General features: G+C 36.2%; 1 protein-coding gene across 1 annotated transcript in view; it reads right to left on the reverse strand.

The window, feature by feature from the left end:
* The window catches only part of ACC (acetyl-CoA carboxylase), a 776,633-nt gene that overhangs the window by 586,443 nt on the left and 172,176 nt on the right, over window positions 1-18,014 (reverse strand). The window contains exon 6 of the mRNA XM_081728639.1: window positions 7,041-7,250. Coding sequence (XP_081584765.1) covers window positions 7,041-7,250 — 210 coding nt within the window. The remainder of the gene's footprint in view (window positions 1-7,040; window positions 7,251-18,014) is intronic.

An 18,014-nucleotide genomic window follows, 5' to 3' on the forward strand; every position in this document is an offset into this window, starting at 1 on the left:
CAGTCTAAGTATTACCATTAATACTATATTTTTCTGGATTCTTTTTTTAAAAGATGCCCTACAACACACAAGTAAAAGTCTACAACGATAATATATATTTTGTATGTACTTCTAAGTACTGTTTCTATTTACGGGCAAAAGTGCTATTTAAAAGAGCACAAGCTGTTAAGAAGAAGAAGAAAATATATAAAAAAAAAAATTTAAAATATTTTGTATTATATCGATATATTTGTTGTTTTCGTTGCTATGACAACTTGTTTATCTTGTTGTTAAGGTAACCAGAGAAAATAGAACGAAGAACCATATTGTTAGAATTGGATGTATATTATTTTAATGTGACAAATACGGTATATGTTGAAAAATATATATATCCAAAAGTACATAACTGTGTTGTGTGATTCATTATAATCTCGTGTACTTTATAAATATTCAATATAATTTTATTTTGAACCAGGGAATGTAACGGAAGAATTAACGTTACAAGTCCACAAGTAAAAGACGCCTGAAAACCGACATATAAAAAAAAGTTACGAATCTTACTTTCCAATGTATACAGAACTAAGTTAGCTAAGAAGGGAGATAAAGGATTACTCATGGCTTAACATTCTATTTAGTACAAAACGTTCTTTTCGAAGGGAAAAAAAAATATATTTTATGATAAACAGCGTTCCAGCGTTCCAGATGTGTTGAGTTTTCTGAGCTCTACAGCTGAACAGCTGAAAACTGTGTATTAAGAACTAATCTGAACCAACGAGTTTCATTTCGTAGTGTGAAACTAGGGTAAATTTCCAAACTATGCGAACTCAACACTCAAACTTGAAGTAGTACATCTATAACTACTAGTTACAATAGAAAAATCTAACCAAAGATAGAACCTGTTCTTCGGACTCGCTATCTCTTGTTGCTTTTGCTCTACTGACATTAGATTAAAACCAGAAGTGGTAATTGAACACTTCCAGTTGCTATAGAGGCATAAAATCAAAGGTGAAACATATTCTTGGTACCCAATCTATATAGAAAAGCTGCTTGTCGCTATTTGCTTGTTATCCATTATGCCATCAGTGCTGTAACCGAAAACTTTGAGATTTTCTCCATTTCCTGTTTCAACAAATATATAATGTTGAAACAAAACTAATTTTTGGGACACTGAATCCGTGTCAAAAAATGAAAATCAATATTGAAACTGGAAATACTAATATATTTGAACCACTTTCGGTTCTCGTAGTGTGTTATGTGTATTGATGGTATGTTCTCCTAAAACGTTGAATCGATTAATAATAATAATAATAATAATAATAATAATAATAATAATAATAATAATAATAATAATAATAATAATAATAATAATAATAATAATAATAATAATAAGAAGAAGAAGAAGAAGAAGAATCCTATCATCATCATCAATCATAATAATAATAATCATCATCAATATTTTAAAAAGCTTTTTGCTAGTTATTACCGTTATTGTTCTATAACAAGAAACGTTGAAACAGGCATTGGTTAATTTCTACAACTATTGGTTTAAACAGAGGATCAACGAAGGAAATGGGCCCTATACTTGAGATGCTGAATCGGTTGCAAGAAACCATTTCTGCTCTACGGAAATCAGCACCGTAACAGGAAATACTAGTAAATTTCAACCAATACTGATTTTACTACAGTGTTGCTGGTGGTGGTGTTATGTTCTCTTGATACTCTGAACCGATTGCTGAAAGCTCCTTGTCTCTATCTATTACAGTTTTTGTTCTACAGTGATAAACATTGAAACCGGAAATGGTTCATTTCTATCACTTCCAGTTTGAATAGGGATTTATCCTAAGATATGAAATCTATTCCTGGAACGCTGAACCGCTTCTCGATATCTTTAACCGCTTTTGCTCTATTGAATTCAGTATTGTTGCCGAAAGTAGTAGTAAGTTTCAACCACTTCCGGTTTGGGCAGAATGTTGCGGATGGTGACAATATGTTTACTTGAGATGCTGAATTGATTGCAACAAACAGCTTGTCGCTATCTATTACCGTTTTTGTTCTACGATGAAAAACATTGAAACCTGGAATGGCCAATTTCAACCTCTTTCAGTATGAATAACAGAGTAACGGAGGAGGTCAAACCTGTTTTCGGGACGCTGAATCGATTGCAAATAACCGCTTCTCGATATCCCTTAGAGCTTTTGCTTTGATACCTGTCAACAGAAGGACGGACGGATATGGTGTTCTATAAGACTTCCAACACTTAGTCGTTCTAAATTCTATTTTCGATTTTTCCATCTGTTTTCCTTGACTTACTTTAAACAGGTAGGAAATCCGCTACTAGGAGTTTGTGGTCCAAATCAATATTCGCTTCTAGTAGTCTTAACGTCCCATATACTACTCCTGAAACGCTGCATCACAAGAATATAATTAACTTTGATAGCATATTTTACCTCCTGGACTCTTCCATGTGTACAGCTTCGTTTGCCTTCTCTTAAAACACGTATTCGTCACCACCACACCATGTTCCCTACAGAAGACGATTAGCATCTGACCCTGTGCGTTTCTTCTGCATAGTTCAAACGATCCCACTATTTTATACTCACTGCTGAAATCTTCCGTTAGTATGGCGCCACTCTTACCTCTTCCCTTTTGATGCAATAAGTCATCAATTTTGTCATATATGGATTCTACTTCATTGTCGTCATAGTCGATAGTTAGCACATATACTTATTAGAATATTCACTGGTTTTCCACTTAGCTTTACAAACATCACGCCATTACTACAGCATTCCACCCTGGTTATATTTTTTATAGTTTCGTTTAACATTGCTATTGCGGTATCATTCTCTGCCTTAACACCACCCGAGTAGAATATTATGTAGTTTCCCGACACTCGTCTTTCTCTGATCATTGTACTTCATTCATACCCATGATGTTCACTTTATAATTACTCATTTCCAGCTTAAATTTTCAAGATTTCTCGCACGTCGTAAAGTTCGTACGCTCCATGTTCTTATGCTGAAATGAAAATTATTATCATTTTTCCCTTGATAATTCTTACCGCAATAATCTGCATCCGGAGATCCGAATGGAGGACTATTTTATCTCTGGATCTTTTTATATACATGTCTATCTTTATGTCTACCCTTTTCCTTCGTTCCTCCTAGGAAAATATGTGCTAGTATTCCCATTTCCTTTCCACATCTCCATGACGTTGATCACCTTGTGGCTCATTCGCATTGTAAGATAGTTTCCTCTTCTAAGGAGAAGGTATCCTGACCTCTACCCACTCATTTTCCCCCTAAGGAGATCGTTGCTACCTGGTAGAGGTTTATTCCGTATTCCGGGAGTTAATGGCTTCCCAGCCTTGTTGTCTGCCTACGACGTTTTCCGCTTTCCCTCACGAATTGCCTTTCCCTTCAATCTGAATTAGATTCGGAGGTGTTAGTCAATAGTTGATGTTTGTTCAATTGCTTTACCCTATTTGCAGGTAATTACTTTCGTAGTATACTATTCATATACTAAGTAAGTCTACGCCAACAAGAACCTACAATGTAATTCAATGTAATTAAGTTTATTTATGATCACTAAGATCACCGTACACCCCTCCGTTATGACCTTTATGAATTTCCAACATAAAATACATTAATTTAACTGATTATTACTTTTCTACCAATTAGAGTAGCAACCTACTTCTTAGAGCATATCAAAATTCAACACACTTCTAGCCATAACAAAACCGATCCCAACACACTTCGCCCTTACGCAATTCAAAACAGACAATTAAGTACCAGCAAGGACGATAATAACCTTTTTCAGCTCATTTTTTCTTCGAAGGCTTCCACCAACTGTTCCCCTTTCTCAATTACTCCACCGCCATTTCAAGTGTTATTAGTCTTCTGATTACAGACGTTAAAATTCCATCTTTCTGTAACTCTTCTTCTAATATCCCATCTTTATGTAACTGTTCTACGTTATGACTTGGAATATTGCGAGCTTCTTGAGCCATCGTGGTGTTCGCTTTTGATAGTATCACCTTTTCCGACAACTTTTCTCTCCTGTTTGTTTGAAGCATTTTTCCTTGCAATAGTCAAATTAAATCTCTTCTTCTGTCACAAATTTGTGTAAGATCGAGATTTACTTCTTTTATTTGAGAAGTTAATAAGGTCTTCTTCACCTGTGAGGTTAAACTACCTGGTTGCGAAATTATAGAACCTGATTTCTATTGATAATCTGGAGAACTGAATTGGTTCATGTCTTGTTTTCTACAAATAATATAAAACTTTGGTGTCGACTCTTCCTTTCCTAAGTAGTCTTCTATGTGTTGAACTTCAAGGTGTGTAACTGAATCAGATGTCCCAAATTTTCTAATTAGTCAGATTGCAACAACGTGATGGCAATTCTGGTCTTAAGACTTCCGGATTAAGACTTAAGAATTTTGAGGATTCCGGTTGAGACTCAACCTTTGACTCTTTCTTCCTTCAGATAGAGACATAGCAGAAACTCTGTCGTACTCTATAAGATTTTGCGACTCCCTGTTTGGGCACACCAGAGTTAAATTAGTTTTTCCCAGAACACTCAAAACAAGTCTTTCCATCCGCTGGACACGTATTTTTAGAATGTTACATGCTACATTTACGACATTTATTAATCTTATTTGAATATTTTTCTCTGGTGAAATACCCTCACTGAACCATCTTATTTGAATTATCTTTCTTTGATGACGGATCACAACTGGACGAATTTGTAGAGTAAAAAAATGAGCGTCTAGAACTTGGCGACTTCAGTAAGTTGACTTGTTCGTCGAATGAACGAAAAATTTTCAATCGCTATTTAGTATTTTCCATTGCAAGTGATACTTCAATCGCTTGTTCAAAAGATCAACTTTTTTGCGATAAAAGTCTTCTAATGCACCACTAGCAACACCAAAAATTAGTTGGTCTCTTAAGTTCATGCCTAAACAACAAGAATACTTACAGAGTGAGACCTGCTTCCTCCCTTCTAACAGAAAAGCTATAACATTTTGATAGAGCTTTTCTTTCAGCAATTGAAACTCATACCGTTCGGACATTACATTTGATTTTGATGCATAGTGATTCTTCATTAGAATTGTAAACTTCTCAAAATCTTTAAATTCTAGTAAATCTGGCCAACAAATATCCCCAAGCTGTTCGTATGCCGGTTCACCAATTACGGCTAGAAAAATCGAAATTTTTCTTTCTTCTGGAACTTGAGCAGCAATGCAAAAATGTTTAAAGCGTTCTAGATACGATTGTACATGTCCAAGCTAAATGTCAAAACTTTCAAATATCGATAAATTTGTCATTTTGGAGCGTTCTTCTATTTACAATCTGCAAAAGTTGATGCTTTTGAATTGCTTTACCCTAATTACGGCTAATTATTTTCGCAATATATCATTCATATACTAAGTAAGCCTCGCCAAACTAGAATCTGATTCAGTAACTGTATTGCACTTTATCATTCCAGTGATTACATGACTACTAACATCACCGTAGACTTCTCTGTTATGACTTTTGTCGATTTCCAAAATAAAAGTCCACTGATTTAACCGATTATTACTCTCCTACCAATTACTCCAATCAGTTCCAAAACACAATTACATCTCTACGAGACAGGGGGTTAAAATAGTGCCGTCAACCACTAAAGTTATGAGTTGGAGACAGTTATAAAGCCTTTAAGTACCACACTGTTTGCTAGGTAGCAGTGGACATTCCTACAACTCCGCACCTCCCTATAGTGCAAAAACGACACAACGCTGCTTAACATCCAATGTGTTTCACTTCATCATCAGTGATAATTGACTTTCAAACAGTCCTGATCTTGATCCTTTGAATTACCGATTGTGAAACATCTAGAGGAGAAGGCTTGTTCCATATCTTTTCACAATCTTGAAGTTCTGAAGACTGACAGCAGTATATATACCACTCGAAGTGTTGCGTGCAGCGTGTGTGAAGGCTAAGATTGGACATATTGAATAACTCTTGTTGGCGATGATGCTGTGTCGATAAATACTCCATACCATTATTTACATTATGTTATGTGAATTCTTTTATATATTACGTGACTTTCTCTAAGAGATAGTATATGCGATAGCACTAGCTGCATGAGTAGTATTACAACATATACTAGATGTACTCATAACTAGATATACGTTTATCTCTATCATTATTATTCCTCGATGTATTCCTTGAATCTGAACTAGAAACATCCACTCTTCAATACTCTTCCTGGATTACATGATTATAACTGATTGCCCTAGCTTTGACGATTTATTGCTCTAAGTTGCTTCGATCTGAATGACCACACATTTTCTGGAATGAAGAATGAAATCCTACGATGTTGGACAGTTACAGACACACCAAGTTACCCACAGTATACATGATATAATATGAATTAAGGGCATTTCTCGACCTGTATCACCCGGACTCATTTGAAATTCAAAATGAGATATTCAAATGGTAAGTGGCGTACTCGTTAACCAATAAGGATTTTAATTTTGTTATCGGTACTCAACAACAGAAACAATCCACCTACTGAGTGTTTTTTCTTCTTTTCTTTTTTCTTTCTTTAAGCCTACATTAAAAATTCAAAACAACATTCTCATATTTACTTTCTAACTGCTATCTTATACACGAAAGAAATTACAATTCTATTTTTCTTTTGAAATTAATCAGGCTAGAAAAGGTGCATCTAAAGATATTAGGGTCTGTTTTCGAAATTTGCTGCTTTTCATATAGAGTGAGAAATTAATATCCTGCCCTCCCGCTGGTCTAGTAGTAAGCGTATGCACATTTGGTGCAAGTGGTCTCACGTTCGATTCTCGGTGGGAGAGTATTAAAAATTTGAATCACTGATGGTGCAGATTCCACCTTGAACTCTTAAATCTACGTCTCATATAGCCTCGGTGTTGAAAATCAGCGTTAATTTTCAACAAACAAAAAAAGAAATCTAATATTTTAGAGAAATATTATTCTTATTCATCTTATGATCAATATCGAATAGCTGTCATCTAGTATTTAGTATTTAGGAAAAAAAATACATACCTTTTCCATTTGTTCAAATACTTCTGGCTTTGCGATTACACAGGGAGCTTCTTCTATTATTTTCTGATGTCTTCGTTGAATGGAACAATCACGACCAAAAAGAGATATAGCATTTCCGTATTGATCAGCCAATAGTTGTACTTCAAGATGTCGTGCACACCTAGCAAGCTTCATTACAAAAATAGGTGAACCAGGAACTTCTGCCTGAACCTGTAAAAGAGAGCCAAAATATAAATGACTGCAGAATTATGAAGTTCTAATGGGCATAGGTAAATAATTTTACTAGAATAAAAACTATCGCTGACTTAAACCGATATCTAACTGTAATGATTAATTACTGCTAATACTGTTTCACAATTTTGACGATCATAAAATGAAAATCTATTATGAAAATTTTTGAGGAAACATGCAATGTTTTGTACATGGAACTGCCTGTAAAAGCCTGTCAGATTTTGACAGGCATTATACAGGCGCCTGTTTCGGCGAAAACACATGTAAAGAAAATATTACAGGCACACTGTCTTCAGGTGATATGCATGTCGAAAAAGTATTATACTTCTGTTGGAAATTTTGCACGGAAACACGCGTTGTACAGAGCCTGTACATAAAAATGAGAACATGCAATGTACACGTAGTCACTCACATGCAAGTAAATGGAGGGAATATGTGCATGTAAAGTACATGGAATGGATTGTTGATAACATTCGCAATACAGTAAGAATTAAAAGTACAAGGAAGGTGCCTGTTCATCAACATGTAATATACATGTGTGACATTCGCATTACATGTAAATACCATATATTAGCGTACAGCATGGAAAACGCATTATGTAGAACATGTCATTTTACATTTACCATTTTCGTGTACATGCGAAGTGTGTAAATCCCTACGTGCAGTGTACAGGCAATGTACAGCTGAACGGGAACATGCAATGATCATGATTGCCAATAAATAAATTAAACAGATACGTGTGGTGAACAAGGTGGATTAGAGTTAAACATTCACGTTATAGGCATAGGAGACATGCAATATTCAGACACAAGTCTGCAATTCGACATTCGCTACATTCAATACAAGGTCTTGACACATGTATAATACATGGGATTACACCTGAATACATTGCCTGTATTATCTCCGTGTATATGCGAAGTGTGAACCAACCTATGTACAGGCAATGTGCAGGTAAACGGAAAATGCAATAGTCATGATTGCCAATAAATGGGTTAAACAGGTGCATGCAATGAACAAGGTTGATTGGAGTGAATCATTAATGTTACAGGTGTAGGAAATATGTACTATTCAGGCACAAAGTCTCTAGTTTGTCATGCACATATGCAAGGTCCTGACACATGTTTAGTACATTGGAATAGAATTGGACACATTGCCTGTAACATGTGAAGTGTGACCTCACCTACATGCAGTATACAGGCAATGTACAGATGAATGGAAACATGCAATGATCATGACTGCCAATAAATGGATTAAACAGATATGTGTAGTGAGTAAATAGCTTAAACAGGTAAATGCGATGGACAAAGTTGATTAGAGTGAAACATTCACGTTACAGGTGTAGGGAACATGCAATATCCAGACATCAAGTCTCCACTTTGACATGCACATATGCAAGGTGCTGACACATACATACAGAAACGTGCGCAGACCCTTAGATTAGATGGATCAAATACGAGGGTTGCTATATATATTTCTGGCCTAGGCAACACTAAGTGTTGCCAGGTGCAATCTGACATTTCCATTGGAAAGTTTGACATTTTGTAGCATAAATGTACTCAGAACTTTTTGACTTACGACAATTTTTTTTTCTTTTACAGGTACTTGAAGAAATCAACTTGGCAAAAAAATGGAATTAACTCGTGAACATTTTCGTGCGATCATTTTTCACAACTTTCGACGTGGATTATCACGACAAGAGTGCATCGATGAACTTAAATCTTTGTATGGCGACGAAGCACCATCCTATAGCACTGTGAAAAACTGGTACAACGAATTCAATCGTGGCCGACGCTCGCTCAAAGACGAATTCCGTGAAGGTCGTCCAAAAACAGCCGTTGTGCCAGAAAACATCGATGCCGTACGTGAACTGATAATGCAAGACCGTCATGTGACTTACCGTGAGATAGAGGCATGCCTAGGCATTTCTTCCACCAGCATACATTCGATATTGCATGAACACCTGGCCGTAAAAAAGGTTTGTTCTCGTTGGATCCCGCACAATTTGACAATCGCTCAAAAGAAAGCTCGTGTGGATTGGTGTAAAGAAATGCTGAAAAAATACGATCGCGGTGCTTCAAAAGACGTTTATAAGATCGTCACAGGTGACGAATCATGGATCTATGCGTATGAGCCCGAAACAAAACAGCAATCGACCGTGTGGGTCTTCCAAGACGAGCCAAATCCAACGAAAGTTGTTCGTGGAAGAAGCACTTCGAAGCAAATGGTCGCCTGTTTCTTCGGCATAACTGGTCATGTGGCGACTGTTCCGCTTGAGCAACGTAGGACGGTCAATTCTGAGTGGTACACCACCATTTGTTTGCCTGAAGTCTTCGGAGAAATTCGAAAAATGAACAAGAGAAGACGAATCATTGTGCACCATGACAATGCGAGCTCTCACACATCGGCTCAAACCAGCGCATTTTTGACCGGCCAAAACGTCGAAGTGATGGGTCATCCGCCGTACAGCCCTGACTTGGCACCCAATGACTTCTTTTTATTCCCACACATCAAGAAAAAAATGCGTGGTCAACGATTTTCGTCGCCAGAAAATGCTGTTGAAGCATTCAAAAACCATGTTTTGGAGGTGTCTCAATCGGAGTGGAAAAAGTGCTTCGAAAATTGGTTTGAGCGCATGCAAAAGTGTATAAATCTTGATGGAGAATATTTTGAAAAACAATAAAACCATTTTCGTTGATAAATATTCGTATTTTCATTATTAGGCCAGAAATATATATAGCAGCCCTCGTAGTAGTATTACTCTTTAAAGTATGCAGCCTACATACCAGTAATCGGATTTGAATTTTACACATTTTATTTCTATATTTTTATTTGAAGTACGGTATCACGCATGACCCACTTTTCGTCACTGGTAAGTACTCGACGGGAATCGAGTACATCACGGACGTACGCAGGAATTTCTTTCGGGAGGGGTCCAAAGCTTTTGGGGGCTCCAAACAATTTCAGGCTAAATTATATTAAAAATTGTAAAATTGCCCCTACAAATAAACTAAATTTACAAAAAAAGTCCGGATCTGAGGGGTTCCGGACCCCCAGGTCCCATCCCCTGCGTACGTTTCTGGGGTACATTGCGCTGCCGTGAAACGACAAACAAACTGTTAGCAATTATTGCTTGTTGGCTTCCTGTAATGTGTGAAGCTTGTTCAACTTGTACGTCTTTCCTATGTGGTGCAGGTAAAGAAAAATATATTGTTGTGAGCAGAGGTGTTGATCCTCACCCCCAAGTGCTTGGACGCAATCCCCCCAAATTTGCCTTTTCTCACCCCAAATATACCAATACTCCCTGGTCAAAAGTAGTAGAGAAAACTGAATTTGACACTGACAAATTCAAGATAACTTGTTTAAATTTTACTTAATTTGAGAACTTTTTGTCTTCATAATGAATGTACACTTTTAGCTACCTATCTGCATTTGTTTTTATATAATACATTTTAAGAACAGTACATGCAATAAAGTATGAAGAAATATTTTGTCACAGTCCTTGAAGTTTTATTTCATAGTTATCGTTCTTAAAAGCATCAGTACTAAATAATTAAATTTTGATGGTGAAATCTCCAATGAAAAAATCTGTCCTTCCCATATGCACATTGATGTATCCATACCCAATTCATGAACAGGCAAGCTGCATGTTACATGTGGCTTCCATGTACATGTTACCTACATGTCTCTTTTGCCGTATATATACATGGGACATATATGTCTTACGCGCATCCAATACCTGTGACACGCAAATTTTATGTACACTTACTGCGATGTATTTTACACATATATTTCGCTAGCACGTCCACTAATTCGCTAACACCTGTATTTCACATGTATTTAACATGTCAATTACATTTTTATTAAATGAAAAGCAGCTGTCGTCAGATTCTCATGAGGTAACGTATATGTCAACTACAACGTTTATGGAATATGCCGATTACGTACATGTCGTTCCACTCTCTACAGTTGTTTACACGCATTTTTCACTTTGCAAGGTTGCTATCCTGTCAACATGAAAACTACCTGTTTCCATGAAATGAATGTGCAATGATCTTGAAAAAAAAATCGATACCTGTTTCATGCATTTAAAAGTGTTCCGTTTTCAGGCGCCTGTAAAAATATGCCTGTTTATGCATGTTTCACAGGCGCCTGTAAACCACCTGCATTTTCTGTCTGGAATGAGAAAGCATACATACAAGATGACATAAAAAATGGCTCTCTTTAGGATATTATCCAATCTTATAGTCACACGGATACAGGTGCTGCATGTAAATTTTCAAAGGCACATGGTAAATGCAAGTGAATAACGTAAAAAAAATAATAATAATAATAATAATAATAATAATGAACAGAAAACATTCGGTAAAAATTAAGAGAATCCAGAAAATGCTCATGCACACGATGTTGTCTATTCTGTCGCTAAAAATCAAGAGTATCCAGAAAATTCTCCTGCACAAGATGTTCTCTATTCTGAACTTTAACACCATGCGATCGAACAAGAAGTGACTTACTCTACCACTAAGCCAAATAATAATGAATCTGGTAGGATTCAGCACCACTAATGCGCTACGTGTGTATTATAGTGAATTAGATGTCAAAACTATCCTTTTTAATTAAATGTATTGTTCAATTTTATTACCTTAAAACCCGACATTCTTTACTGCTTGGTCATGTACAATTTTAATCCAAGAATACTGGTCACTTATCTATCACTAAAATAACATATTAAAACACAAGAAACACAAACTTATCTACAAGAAAGAAAAAAGTATATCTTCTTTTGTTATACAAAGTATTCAGGAAAAGTGATGAGAATGCAGCTGTATAATATGAGACAAGAAACAGCAGTTTACAAACTAATTGATCAACTTCTGTTTAACTGATTGCTTCTCACGTTATTCAATATTTTTTTTCTCAAGTGTAACTTTAATAGATATATCTCCCACAATAAGCTTTGAATCTACGAGATGAATTTCGAGACAATAAAAGATAAATAAATAAAATTAAAAAAATAAATTTAAACACATGTAAAAACAAAGAAAACTTTGTAGCTACGTTAGTGGGTAAATGCAAATCTTTTCACTTCTCGGGCGGCTGGTTTCCACAGACATTATCAATACATTTTACCTTCTGTATTGATCATGTTCATGTCCCAATGTATCAGATTTGTGCTGGTAATTATTTTCTAGAACCAATTATATATACACGTCTCTTTCACGTACTTTACATATGTTAAATTTATATATATATATAAAAAATACGAGGCACGTCCAGAAAGTAAGTTCCGTTTGGTAATAAAACTAAATTGTGTACAGATACAGAAAAATTATTTATTGCACAAAATTCTACAACTCTTAAACTACTTTTCCACATAACTGCCGAAATTTTGCAGGCATTTGTCATAGCGTGGCACAAGGTTTTGTATACCTTCTTCATACAAGTTTGCCGCCTGTGTCTTCAACCAGTTGGAAACAGTTTCTTTCAGCTCGTCGTCATTGTTGAAGTGTTGATCGCCAAGCATACCATACTCCATACCGAGAGCACTAATTGTAAACCTGCGGTTTTCCTAGATCTTGTCATCAATCGCGTGAACCACTTCTTCTGTAACCAAAGATGGACGCCCACTTCGTTCTTCATCGTGCACGTCACGTCCTTCATTGAATTGTCGGACCCATCTTCTCACCATTGACTCACTCATCGCATTTTGTCCGTAAACATCGCAAATTTGCCGATAAATTTCACTTTCCTCGCATTGAGAATCACCGCTCTGATTTCACAAGCGGCGGGATTTTCAATGAACACCAAAATTTTAAACAAGCACAACAAAGCGTACGTGACTGACAGCGATCTCCAAATGGCGCACGTTTCTTCTCCTTGATAGAGAGCGTCTACCGCGCATGTGCGGAACTGCGATATATATAACTTTCAAGGGTAAAAAGTACTTGTCACAAGCAATTACTGAATACCATCCTTCAATAACATGATAAACATTCACTATGTGACTCAAATAATTTCGAGCGAAAATTGAGTAAAATAACAGAAGAAATACAATAGCATGAACTTCAGGGAAGTGTGCAGCATGTCATAATGTGAAGTCTTTTTTCGAACATAAGTCACGCTAAGTCAATATTGTAAACAACAAATACCGTACACGATGTTTTTCTTCCAGTTCTCCTCTCTTCAATCACTTTGCTTTTACCCCACCAGGTGTGTCACCATCGGTCAATTTTTAATTCACTATCGTCAAAAATGAATAAGTGTAAACCGTCAAACTACAAGATTTCTGGTATACTTTTACCAAGATACTGCTACATAGTTTCATGTAAAATTTCCACTATCCTTAAAGTAATTAGCCATAAAGGTATTTCTGCATCTTGCTAACCATTCGATCTATGAATACTCGTTTTCACTCATCTTCACAGAATTTCCAGGAATCCCTTTCACATTTTGGAGGAAAGCTTTTCATTGAATCATTCAGGAATATGAATTACCGGATAGAGTAGTTAAAAGCCTAAGGCAGGAAACAGCTTACTCGGCTCTGACGAGTAGGTTTGGAGATATTTAACTCCAAAGTTCACTTTTTCATAATTTCGAAAGCCTTTACCTTCTAACGGAATTATTTGTTTTGGTTTAGTAAGACTTACATACTTCGATGAAAGCTATTATCTCTCGAATTTATTATGGACACAGCAATACCGTTTATATTCATTTCATTTTCTTGATTTCCGTACAATTTGGTAGATATAAATAATAATAAAACTCATATTGACGCAAAATACTCTACAAATGCAAAATCAATATAACTATCGAATTTGACGAGTGACTGACAGACATAAATTGGCAAAAAACTGGTGTTATCTCTTTCTCCTTAATTTTTCTTTGCTTCAGGACTACAGTCATTTGGGCAGCCTAACTGGTTGTCTGAATGGAGTAAACAGGTACTATTTATTCCAGCTAATCTGGTAGTTGATCAAAACAAACTTTACAACAGTTATACATACTTCGTAAGTGAATATATACTTATATACGAAGAACATTTCGAAAATTCGTCATTTGTTTTGAACAACCACGTGAACAATCGCCATAAGAAATCACACCCGTTGGTGGTTCAAGGACGGAAGGAGCGTCAGCAGAGGTGGAATGACGCATGCGCAGAGCGCCGAAGAAGAGAAGAGTAACAGCATACTGGTGTACCCGAGACTGGAGAACAAATCACGATGGCAAACAGAAGTGCGCTGACAACGTGGTTGCCAATGGAAGTGCGTGCTGTTGTCCGGAATGAATGGGTACGTGGAACTTGTGTGTCCGTCATCCATGAACGCCTATAGACCGTGTATGGTAATAGGTTATGTCTCGTCAAATGATCGGTCGCTGGTGTTGCATATTCAGTGCAGAAGACAGAGCGTGGAGGATGAAGGTCGAGATGAGCGTCCACCCACATCCATGAGTCAAAACAACATTGCTACAGTACAAGGTGTTAGCGGACAGGAGCATAACGGTGTCAGATGTGGCGTCCACACTGCGTATTGGTCGTGCTTAGAACCATCACATGCTTCATGACATGTTGGGTTACCGAAAAGTGTCTGGAAGGTAGGGGATAAGAAACCTGACCCAGGGTCACGAAAGTGCAAGAACGGTAATCAGCCTCGATCACTTGAAGCAATACGCGCGAGAGGGACATGAATTTCTGTTTAGAATCATTACAGGCGATAAGACATAGGTGCACTGCTTTACCCCAGAAACCAAGGCCGTCTCAATGACGTGGGAGCATCCTAGTTCACCAGTGAGCAAAAAATTCAAGCTGTCCCTCCGCAGCAAAGGTTATGGTCGCAGTGTTCTGGAACGCGAAAAGTGTGATTCTCCTTGATTTCCTCCATGAAGGGATCATAAATGTGGCACACTATTGCAACACCCTCACCTAACTCAAGTCCGCCATTCGACGAAATAGACCAGGCTTCTTTAGTGAAGGTTTTGTGCTCTTGGGCGACAATGCAAAACTACACACACCAAGGCTCACAAATATTAGATTCGTCGCTTCGGATGAGAGGAGCTGGATCATCCTGCCTACAGCCCCGACCTTGAACATTGGACTTTCATCTGCTTCTTGCATTAAAGCCGCACTCTCAGGACGTCACTTCCAAACCAATGCTGAGGTGGAGCAGGCTGTGTGACAAGTCCTTGCACCGCAGGGCACCGAGTTCTACAGAGTGGTTTCTTCAAACTAATTGCACGCTGCAACAAATGACTCAATGTCGGTGACGACTATGTCGAATAATAGTGCAAGGTGTATAGTTTATGATGCCATTATGTAGTTGTGTTTGGCAATAAAGTTTCCATGTGAAAAAAAAATCGAAAATTACTTTCGGAACGCCCCTCGTACAACAAAGATATTGCTGTTGAGTTAATCCAGTCTAAGTGATTCAGCATGTGAGGCTCGACCATCTCCAAAGAATCTAATTTTTTCATGAATGTTTATCCTATATCAGGGTACTTCAAAACCACGATCACTGGATTTTTAAAATATCCTGTAGCGACGCACCGACTGCCGCCATTTTGCGTTTTTCCGATTTGAGGCATTTACTTATTATTCAATATCTCCACATGAGTTGGTCCTACCGAAATGAAAATTGCTGGACGTCTCCAACTTGTGCAGAGCTAAAACTTTGCCCTCTTAACATTTTTCCTAAAACCACTTGAAAGGGGTGAAATCAGGGCCTACGGTAGCAACATTTTTGGACAATGAAGACACATTTGGGGAGAGGAAACAACTGACGCAAAGGTCTGAATTTTGTGTGCATGTAGTACAGGGTCGTAAGTTAATACACAAAAACTTGCAGACTTGTAGCTGCTCCCAAGGGCCTGAAAAACAATCGTAAAGTTGAGGAATTATGCTAATTCGGTATGTTTCACTTTTCAATATCTCCAATGGGCCTGGATTTAAAAAAAAAAAAAATTAAAAAATTAAAAAAAAATATAAAATAAAAAGAAAAAACTTTGGGAATAGTTACACCTTTGGTATACCATAACACAAAACAACAGTGCATTTTGTGTTTTTTAAGCAGAAGGGGGTCAAAGTATTAAGGAATGACGTCATACTCTAGGAGGTATTTTGTTCACAAATCAACTGGAAATTCGTTGTTGTGAAGTAAAATAAAGTAGGATGAATGGTTAGTCCAGTCAAAGCTCTCAAGCTCGTTTCTTTCCTCTAGATGTGGCTCACTATCTTATCATACCCACAGCAACCCTGGTGAAGAATGTCGCTATGAGTAGAAGGCGAAAAAAGTCAAAATACAAACTTGATAAAAAAAAAAGTCCGTAAGTACTCATTTATATTCACGTTTCTCGATATATTAGTAAGACCAGGTGTCTATGAGAGTGTCACTCTCACTGTTTCATGTAATAGTACAGCCTACTCCCTTTCCGGAGCGGAATTTTCGACATCGATGAATATGAGTAGATAAGGTATAATACTTTTACCGCACTTTTCTTCTTCAAACATCTTGTATACAAAATTCACATGAATGAAATCCCAAATTTTCTATTGTTAAGTTAGGTTGAGTGCTCTATGCATAGGAACTTGGAATTTTTTCTCCTTTAACTTACAAAAAATGTAGGATATAAAAATTAATATAAATATAGAAGAACTTTCTTTCCTGTTGGACGCTGACGTGTCAAAATTGAACGTTGAATATTGAACGTTTAGACGTTGATATTGATGTTAATTGAGTATCTTGTGAAATGATTGTAAAATTCTTGATCTTGTTTCTATACTTTTCACCATTAATTTTTCTCGCCATATCAATTACTATAAAACCATAATTATCTTTCCAGCAAGTAGAACATATCTCTTTAAATTTACCATAAGACATATCTCCACCAATAAATTCATTATACTCATGTTTAACATCAGTATCATCTTCACGAAATATACACAAAAAATTAAAATTACCCTTTATTATTTTTTTTGTACTTTAGAGTATTCTGTGCAAGATAAAAATGATCTAAATACTTATGTCTTTCTCTTGTAAATAATCTCTAATGTTCTTGTTTTCTAAAATAAAATCATCAAACACAGCTATAGAATAATCTTTACATTCATCAATTGTAATAATAGAATCATTACTGGATAAAAATGTTGCTATTTCATCTGTAAATTTTAATTCTGCTCCTTTAAATCGTTGTTGATATTTTCGTTGATTCATGATTTTGAAATAAATGTAGTAGTAATAATTAGCTAACAATCCTGGCTGTATTAAAAAATTAAATAAGAGAAGTTTTACCACAACAAGATGAACCTATAATAAGACATTGTATATCTTAAGGTAATAATATTCCATTTTTCTTTTAAACTGTTTTTCACTTAACAGTTTTCTTAAGCTTAATCACCTATTACAGGGAAAATGTTTTTAAGTGTTTCTTTAATTTTAATGACATTTTTAATATATTCTTCATCCTCATCTCCATTTGATCTTATAATCATTTCTAATTGTTCTTTAAAGAGGTTAATACAATAAACAATCTCTTTATATTCATCTTTTTCCTTGCTAATATTTGATTTAGGTGATAAACCGGTAATTACAGTACTTCCTGTAGCTGGAGATTTTGTTATAATTGAACAAACAGTGAAGAGATGAATACATTAATAAAACAAGTTGTTAAAGATAATAATACTATTAAAGTGATTAAGACGTAATACGCATATTTAATAAAACGTAATTTCTTCTTTTCTTCATCCAGCTGTAC

Source organism: Thermobia domestica, chromosome 10, assembly GCF_964235325.1.
Source record: "Thermobia domestica chromosome 10, izTheDome1.hap1.1, whole genome shotgun sequence".
Classification (NCBI taxonomy): domain Eukaryota; kingdom Metazoa; phylum Arthropoda; class Insecta; order Zygentoma; family Lepismatidae; genus Thermobia; species Thermobia domestica.